Source organism: Phyllopteryx taeniolatus, chromosome 17 (assembly GCF_024500385.1).
Source record: "Phyllopteryx taeniolatus isolate TA_2022b chromosome 17, UOR_Ptae_1.2, whole genome shotgun sequence".
Taxonomy (NCBI): domain Eukaryota; kingdom Metazoa; phylum Chordata; class Actinopteri; order Syngnathiformes; family Syngnathidae; genus Phyllopteryx; species Phyllopteryx taeniolatus.
In genome coordinates this window covers 3,823,255-3,835,968 of record NC_084518.1, presented here as the reverse complement: position 1 = coordinate 3,835,968, position 12,714 = coordinate 3,823,255, and the positions used below count along the sequence as shown (strand labels likewise).

The 12,714-nt window shown below is 43.3% G+C and overlaps 1 protein-coding gene across 3 annotated transcripts; it reads left to right on the top strand.

Annotated features, from left to right (window-relative positions):
* The first annotated feature begins 5,228 nt into the window (after positions 1–5,228).
* Positions 5,229–12,593, top strand: rnft1 (ring finger protein, transmembrane 1). Of its 3 annotated transcripts, none has more exons than XM_061752661.1 (9): positions 5,229–5,424; positions 6,573–7,012; positions 7,403–7,479; positions 8,818–8,918; positions 9,032–9,185; positions 10,543–10,701; positions 10,780–10,845; positions 10,989–11,090; positions 11,161–12,593. In XM_061752661.1, the coding sequence occupies exons 1-9, from the start codon at positions 5,399–5,401 to the stop codon at positions 11,293–11,295; spliced, it is 1,260 nt and encodes a 419-aa protein (XP_061608645.1). In that variant the 5' UTR covers positions 5,229–5,398; the 3' UTR covers positions 11,296–12,593. The 3 variants fall into 3 exon arrangements, with proteins under 3 accessions (XP_061608645.1, XP_061608644.1, XP_061608646.1); XM_061752660.1 differs by having other exon boundaries at positions 5,230–5,424; positions 6,570–7,012; XM_061752662.1 differs by having other exon boundaries at positions 5,235–5,424; positions 6,671–7,012.
* The last annotated feature ends 121 nt before the right edge of the window (positions 12,594–12,714 follow it).

Here is a 12,714-nt window from a genome sequence, read left to right as displayed (position 1 = left end):
CTTTAAATAGCAAGCAACCTAAAGGGGAAAGAGTTGTAATAAGGTTGTTTTACATGCGATGTCATAAATAGTTGATGTTGCTGAGATGCACTATTCAGTTTCCTTGCACAACAATCGTGTGTTAGGATACAATGTGGACCCAGTTCACAAGCTGATGAGCTACAGAAAATGAAGTATTTCCTGTTTTCATTTTCGGCTGGAAACAGTGTGCGCCGTTTATGGGCAATACAGAGAAAGGAAACAGCGGGAGAAGCCCTCGATGCTACCTGTACAGCTGCTTGATTCTATGCTGCGTTGAACTCCCGCCATGGTTATTGTAATTAGCTTTTGGCAATCAACACGAGATTATCTGCTTAATGACTGGGAAAACAAATTGTATCCATCCTCCTTGTGGAGGAGCTTTAGAGTGATCAAACACACACAGCATCATTAGGAATCCTGCTTCACAAATTAGCACTGAAGATAATCAACTTAAGGTGGAGGTTAGGCCTACTGGGACGGGAGCTTTTTGAAAAACTCTGTCAATTATTAATGCCGTATAGACAAAGTTTTATCGATTTAGTTTCCCACATATACTTGTGGTATGTAGTTCAACTTGTTTTCCAGACAAATTCTACCAAGGGCTTAAAGAGCTATGTCATGGAGGTCACGCCTTCACTAACTTAAAACGATGTTTTGGACCTTGGACTTGATGGAATTGGGGTCTGCTGAGTGGAAAGTGTCAAGCGTGATATGTAAAAATATGTATTTCTCTCGGTGGGTGATGTTGTGAAACAAAACGTGCGCTCATTTTCATTCATATTAGGAACACGTATGTTCCCCCAAGTCATCTGCATGCCGATAGTGCAATAAAGCCGCCTTCTTGGCGCACCGGCGTGACAGCTGGATGTTAAATGCACCTTGTTATCGTGATTGAAAGCAAAGGTGGAGGATGGCGTGCACCCATCAGGACCTTGGGAAAGATGGGACAGTGAGGGAGGGAAACACGCACACACATGCACGCACGCACGCACGCACTGGGTATACAGAATGTGTACAGTATATCAGACAGAGCACAGCCTCATTTGCATTCTCTACAGACTGAGAGCAGTAGCATCAACCATCACCACACCGCCGCCGCCACCATGCCCGAGGGAGTCGTTACTGCTGTTGCTACTCTCGCCCTTAAGAGGAGACGCCCAGGCTGCTCTGCTGATGAGCAAACCTGATAGGACTAAATGCAAATACAAAAAAACCAATGAGGAGGACGGGGCTCGCCATCTGCATGTATTAATATCAGTGTCATAAATGTTACTCCGAGTAACAAAACACACCTGACATGTTCCAAGAAATAAAAAAAAAAAATAAATGGAAAAGTGTTTCTATTTTGTTGTGTATCTGATCCAGATGTTAATACCTGGAAAATAAAAGCTGAACTATTGATCTCATGTTTCATGGTCTTAGATGTTTTCAGTCTATTGCAAAAAAAAAGAAAAAGAAAAAGAAAAGAAAAGGAACTTTTGGAGGCAGGCGTATGCCAGTTGTTCAACAAAACAATCAGGTCCACTCAGGTGAAACTTTTTTTTCCCCACTTTTGAATGCCATTGAATCTGAATTTGAGGGGAAAATATAATAACTGAAGAAAGAGACCAATTATTAGTCCATCAATTCTACAACCCCAATTCCAATGAAGTTGGGACGTCGTGTTAAACATAAATAAAAACAGAATACAATGATTTGCAAATCATGTTCAACCTATATTTAATTGAATACACTACAAAGACAAGATATTTAATGTTCAAAGTGGTAAAATGTATTGTTTTTAGCAAATAATCATCAACTTCGAATTTTATGGCTGCAACACCTTCCAAAAAAGCTGGGACAGGTGGCAAAATAGAGTGAGAAAGTTGAGGAATGCTCATCACCTGTTTGGAACATCCCACAGGTGAACAGGCTACTTGGGAACAGGTGGGTGCCATGATTGCTTCCCTGAATTGCTCAGTCATTCACAAGCAAAGATGGGGCGAGGTTCACTTATAGTCCAACAGTTTAAGGACAATGTTCCTCAACGTACAATTGCAAGGAATTTAGGGATTACATCATCTACGGTCCATAATATCAGCAAAAGGTTCAGAGAATTATGGCAAAATCACTGCATGTAAGCGGCAAGGCCGAAAACCAACATTGAATGCCCGTGAACTTCGATCCCTCAGGCGGCGCTGCATCAAAAACCGACATCAATGTGTAAAGGATATCATCGCATGGGCTAAGGAACACTTCAGAAAACCAATGTCAGTAAATACAGTTTGGCGCTACATCCGTAAGTGCAACTTGAAACTCTACTATGCAAAGCAAAAGCCATTTATCAACAACACCCAGAAACCCCGCCGGCTTCTCTGGGCCCGAGATCATCTAAGATGGACCGATCCAAAGTGGAAACGCGTTCTGTGGTCCGACGAGTCCACATTTCAAATTGTTTTTGGAAATTGTGGATGTCGTGTCCTCCGGGCCAAAGAGGAAAAGAACCATCCGGACTGTTATGGACGCCAAGTTCAAAAGCCAGCATCTGTGATGGTATGGGGCTGTCTTAGTGCCAATGGCACGGGTAACTTACACATCTGTGAAGGCACCATTAATTCTGAAAGGGACATACAGGTTTTGGAGAAACATATGCTGCCATCCAAGCGACGTCTTTTTCATGGACGCCCCTGCTTATTTCAGCAAGACAATGCCAAACCAAATTCTGCACGTGCTACAACAGCGTGGCTTCGTAGTAAAAGAGTGCGGGTACGAGACTGGCCTGCCTGCAGTCCAGACCTGTCTCCCATTGAAAATGTGTGGCGCATTTTGAAGCGTAAAATAAGACAACAGAGACAACATTTTTTCTAAGGTTACCATGGTAGTGTAGTTTTTTGGTTTTTTTTTTTTTTTTTTTTTTTTGTCTTGACTGGCCTGACTGCTTCAGGATACTTTTTACAGTTCATCCAAGTTTGAACCCAGCATTTGCTATCTCTGGTACCTCTTCCCTTCGAATGTACTGCGTATTGTTTTCTGATTCTACCTTACAAACGGCAAACCTCGCTCAAGAGCTCAACGCACAAGGTCAAACAGTAAAGTCTCGAGCGTTAAGGTGAAAACATCGCATAGCAGCCGTTGGACGGGAAGGTACTCGGTTAAATCGTGGCACTGATCCACTCAGCGGTGCGGTGTCAGATGCCAAGCGCAGTTGCGGATGCTGCCATTTCTGCAGACTCCCGCCGGGCCACACAGTATTCGTGCGCTGCTGTAATTAAACACGGACCACCAGTATACACGTACACACACACACACATACACGCATGCTAATTGCAGGCAGGGGGCATTCTAATCATTATAGGCTAAATTAAAGCAATCAATTGAAAGGGGAGACCAGCAGAGAGGAATCCATTCAAGGTTTCCCCTGCCCTGCACACAGACACGTGTCAGCCATTTCTTCGCACAAAGCCTTGCCTATTTAGGACACAGCCACCTTTTTAATCACCTTGACAGTTAACTAGTAGCATGTGCACAAAAAAAACACACACACAAATAAATGTCAGCTATTTCATGCTTCTCTGCAGCAACAACAAGCCCTTGGCTGACACATGAATATATTGCTGAGCACATCTGCAAGGCATTTGCTCTCATTTCTGCTTCCTCATAAAACGCGTGGCATTTCCTTCAAAATGGGGCAGGTAACCAAAAGCTGCGTCTGCATGCATACAGCCAGGTCTTACAAGAACGCGAGCAATTGCAACATTTTGCCCGTCCATCATGCTCCCTGCCCTCGCTGCTCCATCTCGGGGGCAGATTTAGTGGAAGTGCTGGCTCCTGAAGAATGCAGACCGGCTGCTGTCGCTGCTCGGGATTTATTAGGAACGGCCCGTGGTGTTCGGGAACAGAAGCGGCTCCGTTGAGACACAGCATGCGGCCAATAGAAAACGTTGCGATGCCCCTTTAAAGGAACGCTTTCTCCATATGTTCGAGTTCCGTCCGAGGCCTTGTTAACACTGCTTTCCCAGCTGGCAGGTGCTTTTATTTAGGGGAGGAGAGTTTCAGAGAACAGAACATTAGAGAGCTCTAAATGACCAACCTCGGTTGCTATTGCACGCCATTACCCTGAATATTCAATGGACTCCCTTGAAGGTATGCGATTGACATGGTGACAGTGAACCAAATGTTTCAGGTCATGAGCTTTAGGCTGACGGCGAGCACGCCCCCCATTCAGAGTCACAAGATATGAGCAGTAATGGGATAGCGAGGAGGAAACAAATACTGGGAAACGACCTCAATCCAGCCCGCAAACATTGACAAGTGAGCAGAGGCGTTTCTCTCGCTCTCGCTCTCTCGCTCTCCCTGAGAGAGAGAATCTGTCTACGGAGATGAAAGAGAAAAGGAGGCCAACTGAAGTGTGCAGGAATGCCTTTGGACTGACAAACCCAAAAAACTGTTTATATGGCTTCAGGGCCTGATGCATAGAGAAGAGGGGCAGAGCGCGGTTAGGCAAAGGTCATTATCAAAGACTTTCTTCACATTCAGCACCTGTGTACTGCGGGGGTCTTATTTCACTTGTCGCCACTTTTGATGGCATTCATTCACCGAAATGTTCAGATCTTTTGTGCGAGCTAATTAGCAGCAAATGAGAATGAACAAAATCCCAGCTCGCGTTTCGTTCTGCATAGTGACATAATAGGCCTGCATTAGTCTTTGTGTTTCAATTTAGCATCAGAGATTGAAGCTCGAGATGTCATTTCAATTTGTGATCTTGTGAGCTGCTTTTCCTGTTGTTATCATAAAGCGCCCCCTGCTGGAGAAGGAGAATGCTGCCCAACGAAGAGACGCTTGCAAACTGTTTTTTTTTTTCAAAATGTGATTTACTCTGGTATGTTGGATATAAAAAAAAAAGAAAACAGAAGAAAATAATAATAATAATCTCCCAAGTGTATGTACTCTATTTTTATGGCAATCGTTCTCTCGTCCTCAATGATTCCCGAGTTATACGAAAAGTCACACAAAAACGTTACACAAAAATACTAAAAAATAAAAATCAATTGTTCTTGAACGTCCCTTCTTGGAAACACAATGTGTTCCTTGAACGTCACTGCAGCGCATAGCAGGATTCATCCAAATTTGGAACAAAAGAGCTGGTCGAACGTGTTGCGCTTCTCTCGAGTCAGAGCTGCACTGATGAAATGAATCTGGGAATGAAACGCTAGGTGGCGGTAGTGCAGCACTTGACACCAAAACACTCCAGCTCCACCATCAGAGGAAGCTTGCTGTCACGTCATCTCTGGGTTTATGGCTGAGCTGGAAAGTCCACAGCTTAAGTGTTTTGCTTTTTGCTTTTCTTTCGTTTGGCGTTTTTGGACGTTTGGCGTTAAATGGCGACTAAACGGTTACCATGAAACTGCGCTTGCAGAATGACAGGTGAGCGGACGCGCTCGAAGCTGCTCAAGTGGCCTGAGAGAAAAGAGCTGCGAGCTAATGCTAACGACACTTCCCTGTCGTCAACTCTCGTAACTCGGGAGAATTTTTCTATCTTTTATTTTTTTATTTTCCTGACTAAAGTTGGTGTATGTATCAAGAATATTAATTATGCGTCTTCGTAACTGGTGCTCAGGAGCTCAATTGAAATGAGCTAGATTATGTGTGATTGTATCTGTTCATTCACTGCCATTGACGGCTTTAGAAGTCAAATGTCCATGTTAACTGGGAAGGCTGGCAGTGATTAAGAGCACAAAGTTCTGTTTTCAGACCTTCTCTGGGATAGTCAAACCTACAGTAATTATAGGACAACGCGACCATTATACTTCCATTGTCTTTAAAGGATAACACGTCTGTGACATGCATTTATCAAAATACTCTGAGTAAAAATTATAAGTCACTTAACACACCCTGCTCTTGTCTTGCTGAAATCAGCCAGTTTTTAAAGGGTTCTCTCATGCAAGCAAGCTAGCCCTCATCTCACACCTCTACTGCCGGGAGAGATTGTCCAAAGTTTGGGATTATTTCACACCTAAAAAATAATGTCAATCCTGCAAAGCAGAACTGGTTTACACAACAGCACGTTTATGATCGTTGACACAAGATAATGTAAACATTGTTAGCTAATTTAATATAACCTACCAGCCTAGTTAGAATGTATTGTAAGGCCCCTGCAAGTGATCAAGGATAGACATAGCTATAAGTGCACTTTCAAACACTTTATTGAAGTAAAACTTAATAAGCACATTCATACATGTGGACTGGCTAACAGTTAACAGCGGAAGTGCATGTGGGCTCTCTTACGCGCCCATTTTCAGAAATAGGCAGATAGCTAAAGATTTACTCGGTCGTTTAATTTTACACTTCACGTGTGGGTGGACATTCCAGAGACCCAAATGTTCAGGTACAAGCAAGTACATTTTCCGTAATACGTCCCATTCAACAGTTAGACTAATGTATGTCATCTGTGTTGGGCATCCAAGAGAGGACAATGCTGTTCAACAGGAAGTCGTTTGCTCAGCTTCTAATGAGTTGAGCTAGTTGGCACTTGCCAGTCGAAGTTATGAAGGTTTATCTTTTGTGTACAGAAGAGCTGTGAAAGTGAGGGAGTCTCCGACTGTCATGCAGCCTAATTCCAGCCAAGAGGCCACTCATGCGAGAAATGGTTTATCCCTTACTCTGCAAGCAGAGCTTCCCACCGGGACGACGCCCTCCGGTGCTGCGGCCGCTGCCCACCCCGACACCAATGAGGTGCGCGTATCCATGAGTGGCGGCGCACTGGGCGAATCCAGCAGAGGTGCCTCTGCTAGGAGATCCAGAGTCAACTCCCACAGCCACTCCCATTCCCACGGACACTCTCGTTGGCAGCGACACCCCGCTTCCGAGCCCGACTCGACCGACTCCGGCGACCCGGACTCCGGAGAGCCCAGTACCTCACTGTCGGAGCTACGCTGCCTGTTTCGCTGGCTCCAAAAGAGTCTTCCTTTTCTTGTCATATTGAGCGCTAAACTGGTCATCCAGCATGCACTAGGTGAGTGTAAACAGACTCATAGGCTGGATTTAGACTTCAGGTCCAAGTGTCCAATTCCCACTTTACCCGATTAAGATTGCAAAGGGTTGAAAAATTTCTGCAAAATTTCTGCAAAATTTCTAGTACATTTCCATGGGACAGAGCAATTTTGGAAATATTCCAAAATGGAAGCTTGCAATGAAACTTAACTGGGAATTGAAGGTGAATTCATGGAAAGGTATAAATAGAACATTCATATCAGGTTTGTATCCACATTTTTTTCTTCTATTTATGCTGCCATGATGGACATCTGAATTGTGCCGCTTAAACCATGCTGTGCTAATCCAGCTATACATTGAACAGACATTCATATCCAGTCAACTAGTGTAATGGATTCTCCTCTTTCACCAGGACTCGCAGTTGGTGTTGGCCTCTTCACAACTTTTCTGTATGTGAATAAAAGCATCCAAACGCACGTGTTTCTTCAGGTACGAGCGGGAAAATTGCAAAAAGAGCTACTGTAACTTCTTGTGTATAATGCGCATTTTCTCCCCCCAAAATTTTGAAAAGCAATCGTACGCATTATACATACAGGGATAGGAAAAGTTAGGAAATTCCTTCGCAGTGAAATGAGGTACAGGAGTAGTGTTTTAGAACAGCCATTAATTAGTTTTAAATCTTGTGAATTCTTGTTTTTATTATTTCGGTTCATATTTACAATGCTGTAATGCATCTGCTCCTATATTGTATTTAAGTGTTTATGCTCTAATGCAGTGATTTCCAACCTTTATGGAGCCAAGGCTCATATTTTACAATTGAAAAATCTCACGGCACACCAACAAACAAAAAGTGGATACGTTAATTACTTTATGTACTTCCTGACATCTTATCGAAGAGCATTTATTTGTTCTGTCTGTCACTATGGCTCACTGACATAATTAGATGAACAAAGATCAATTATTTCTTGTAAATAATTTTTTGAGTAATTAAGTAAAATTTGATAATTTCCCATGGCACACTGGAAAAGCGCTCAACACTAATGTACCACGGCACACTGGTTGGGAATCACTGCTCTAATGCACCCTAGTGTTTAGTTTTGACACTGCGGCTTTCCGGATATATTTTCCACCTCCCACGCGACCAGTGGCATATCATTCGGCTCGCACAACGTACTGAAAGCTAGAGAGGTAATGTGCCCTGATAACACATTTACTCCCGGTGCCAGATAATAATAAAAAGAAGTTAAGACACAACATAAGCTGCAGATGGGGGATAAACACACTTACTGTTTTATGTCAGTTAGTTCCCTAATACCATAAGTAGCTGTAATAATGTGAATTTTAATTGAGTTTATGTGTGTTTTATTTACAATTTTTTTTTCTTATCTTGCACCACAAGTCAACGTGTTATCCGGACACTTGAGCTCTCTAGCTTTCAGTACGTTGTGCAAGCCGGCTGATGTGCCAATGGTCACGTGGGAGTTGGAAAATACCTTCATAAAGCCACTGTTAAAACTAAACACTAGGGTGCGCCACAATATTACATTCATTATTTAAGAACAAGTAAGCATTAGTATTAATATTAATACTGATCAGAATTGATTCGGAAAACAAATTAAGGAAGGATCCCCACGAACATTTATTTCATCTAAACGTCAATGGAAGTCATGGGTGTGCCTTATACATAGGAAGAAGGGTTTTCCTCATTTTTACAGTCAATTTCGGGGGTGCGCATTATACTCAAGGTCGTATTATGCATCGTATCCCAAAGCAGTGGTTCCCAACCTTGATTGAGCTGGGGTGCATTCTGTATTTGACCACCCTCAGGATCGACATGCAAAGCTGCATTGTGTGTGGCTGCTGCTGCTCCTGGTCTCCTCCACGCTCCTGCTTTACTACACCTTTCTCCCTCAGGCACTTTACAACTGGTAATGTCTCGGTTTTCGATTCAGCAAACATCTGTGTGAGCAGTGGATGCTCATGTTAAAACATGAACAGTAACTGTTTGAACTGTTTTTCATGTGCCATTATCGCCCTCAAGCCTTTTATTCCTCAGTCCAATTATTGAGCCTCTGGGATTCTGGGAGGTCCTGTGGGCAGTTGGCATCACCAACTTCATCATAAAATTCCTCTGTATGGGGATCAAGTGCCTTCTCTTGCTGCTGCCTGCTTCCCTGGTCAATTACAGAGTACAGGTGAGAGAAACTGATTGGTTTTGAAATGTAAAAAAAAAAAGTCAGCTGGGATGGGCTCCAGTTCGCCTGCAGTCCGAATGAGGACAAGTGCTATGGAAAAGGATGCATGGAATTGTATTCTGCTGTTTCCATCCAGGTTTAGCGTATCTTTGTGGTTCTGTCGTCAAACGTTTTGAAGGACATCAAAATGGCTGATCCCGAAAACCTTTTCCCCCATTCGGCAATGCAGTGGCAAAGTACCTAAAGGGTACAGCAAGATACAGTACACTACAGAGTAGGGATGGGCAATATGGGAAAAAAAATCCTATCACGATGGGTTTTTTTTCCCCCACATCAGTCTATCGATATATATTCACCAATCACGATATAAAACAAATCATTTTTTTTCAATATTAAATACTGTCACAGTCAGGGTTTCATGAAAATGGACGGCAACATAAATGTAACCTGACGGGTAAATAAGACACACATTCAACAAACCATAGAGTGACTCTCTAACATGGACTTAGTATAAAAGTGTCAATTCCAAAAAACACTTTAGTTTTGTCATACGTACGTCCAAAAAAAAGGCCCCTCTGACTCTTACTTCTGTTTGATCCAGTTTTGTATCCGCTTTGACCATCATTGGCTAAGACCGCCCCCTTCCCTCTGATTGGTTGCCTCTGTGTAGAAGCCCCAAGTCTCACTTCCGTGAAGCACACCTGTTTGTTATGTTGACAGCGCTGGCTCAGGTAGGCGGAGATCTTCACTAGCGACCTCGAGAAATTCGAATGACCAGATTTCAGGCCTCTCTGCAGAAAAAAAGTCTGCAACTCAGGAATGTGTGGATGATTTTAATTCATATTTCACATTTCCTGAGGCAGCGTAGACACAATGTTACATCCCATGGCTTTCAAACCTTGAAGAGTGGATCTTTTATATATGTGCATTTGCAACTGTGATGTACATTGGTTCAATAAAAAAACTGTCATACACACTTTGCCCTTATTTAAAATGGCGTTTTTGTCATACATCAGGTTAGGAAGTATGCAGTCCGATGTGGCCCCCTTGTAGCACTAATGAACAATTGTGGCGCCCTCCATCGTTTAAGTTGCCCGTCCTGCTCTACTCTACCTGAACCCAACTCTCCGAGGCAGACGGTCGCCCCACAGAGCGTGGGTTCCGCATGAGGTTTCTTCCTTAGAGGGAGCTTTTCCCCGTGCCTCTATGGCCAAGTGCTTGCTTATGTGGGGTTCAGTTAGTTTTCTTATATATACATATGAGGAGTGTGCTTCTTGACCTACTCAATTCTTAAATGCTGTATTAAAAAAAATAATAATAAATTGTCTGCTACTATACATGTAACGATTATGTGCAGGGACGCTGGCTGCTGCTGAGCGAGGAATTGGCTCAGGTTTACCAGGCCGTAGCCCCCGCGCCGCTCTGGTTCCGCTACCTTGTCACCTACCGGGAGGCCGACGGCGCCCCGGCGCTCACTGTGGGGGTTTTGCTGGCTCTGCTCTACCTTATACTGAAGGTACGAGGCTTCTCAAATCCAGTGACTATATTACATCATCATCTTCGGATATGTTCTGTATTCTTTATTTCCGTGCAGCTTTTAGGACTGTATGGGCAGTGGACGTCTTTACTGAAAACCGCCAGGATCTTTCTAAAGAGCGAGGTCAGTTGAGCGAGTTGGTGCACCCCCGGTACCTCGCCTTTGCAAGGCTTTCAACGGGATGTTTTCGGAAAGACTGGCGAACGAGCTCGCCTCTCGTCCAAAGTGCCGATTGTACTGAATAGCGTGTTTTTGTTACTTTTTAGCATACAGGGACAGCAGCCACGAGGAGCCAGTGCGCGGAGGCCGGAGACGTGTGTCCCATCTGTCAGGGCGAGTACAGGGAGCCTCAAGCGCTCATCTGTCAGGTAAATTCATCATCATTTCTATCATTTAGCCGCACGCAGACGCGTCAAACGAACGTCTCTCACTGCGCAGCACATATTCTGTGACGAATGCATCGCTCTGTGGTTTAACCGGGAGAAGAGCTGCCCCCTCTGCCGCACCGTCATCACAGAGAAGGTGTACGAGTGGAGAGATGGAGCCACATCCCCGCACCTGCAGATTTACTGATCACACACATTTGGGAGCTTTCATGAATGTCACCTTGCTTGATTGTCCAACTTGTTCAACACTGTTCATTTCTGGGGCCTCTCACTGTCGTTAAAGTCCCTGTAAAGTGAAGATACATGTCATATATACACCAGACAGTGTGAACACCCCTGCCACATTTGAGTGATTAAAAATATTACCAAGTATATGAAATGAGGCTTCAAAATCATGAAAAATCAAGCCGTTCTCTCGGGTCTCAGATGATGTTACCTCATTCTTCCGCCTTCTCTCCCATGACTCGAATGCACTCTTGGCCAACAACGCAGCACTCTCATGCATCCACGCCAGCTGACGTATTTTTTGGGGTGCAGGCATAGTTGGCTGCATGTCGCAATGGCACCATCTAACTGTTGATGCAAACGAATCAAGTTCTTATATAAATGGGGAAGGGTGACTCATGCCGAACTCCAAAAAGCATTATGCGGCACTGTTTTAGCCACTCCCCAAAAATCTGGAAAACTGAAATGGCATAAAGGTTTAACGCTGTATCACCACAATTGAGTGAAGTACGATATATTTCTCTGTCTTTGCAGGTTTTTAGCAATTCTATTCAATCGTAAAATGTGTTTAGAAACAAATCTCTGACTTCACTTTACAGGGTCTTTAAATTCAAATGATAGCTTACCCTATATTAAATCCTCAATTATTTTACCCCCTCCATTTTGTTCACGTTTGTGTTGCATTGTACTATATTTTTCCTCGGGGCTGCATGTTGTTGTTCCAAAGTATTCTTTGAATGTAAATACAAGAAAATATTTTTTCAACCATTTCCTGGGTAACAGTTTTCAAGAGATAATTGTAAAGTCTTATCCAGCTCTACATTTGATCTAATGATGTGAGTTGGAGGTAAGCAGATGTGCACGTACCTCTGACCTGAGTGATTGCTGGTGACGCGTCTTCATCTTCTCTTCAAGCTGATTTGGAACTGCAGGCAAATTGCACACTGCAATGCCTTTGGAAGAGGTTCCACAAACTCACAGCAGCCTGTATCAGGTGATGATGGACAGGCACGGTGTATATGTAAGCTGGTGCTATCAGTCGCTATTTTTCTAGTTTGTATCAAAAAATTGCTGCAGCACAGCTCGCAAGATTTTACAAGTTTTTGAATATTTTTACAGAGGCGATGTAGCTTTCTTGTAAAAAAAAAAAAGTAAAAAAAACATGCCCAAAGAACTAGATATATTTTATGTAATGAAATAGATCAACTGTTTTTGTCCATTTCACTCCATGAATTATCCGAATAAAATTTTGCATTTGAAGGATTGATGTGTTTTATCTAATGAACTCAAAATTATTGTCTTCATGTGGGATTATTTGATACTGTGCCAAAAGATACCGCGAGGTGGTGGTGTAAAACCTTTCTAGGGATGTCAAAGAACA

Coding starts and splice junctions, on each gene's coding strand:
- rnft1 (XM_061752660.1), top strand. CDS start 5,399: ATGAAACTGCGCTTGCAGAATGACAG. Junction 7,013..7,402: donor GGTCATCCAGCATGCACTAG/GTGAGTGTAAAC, acceptor CTCTTTCACCAG/GACTCGCAGTTGGTGTTGGC. Junction 7,480..8,817: donor AAACGCACGTGTTTCTTCAG/GTACGAGCGGGA, acceptor GACCACCCTCAG/GATCGACATGCAAAGCTGCA.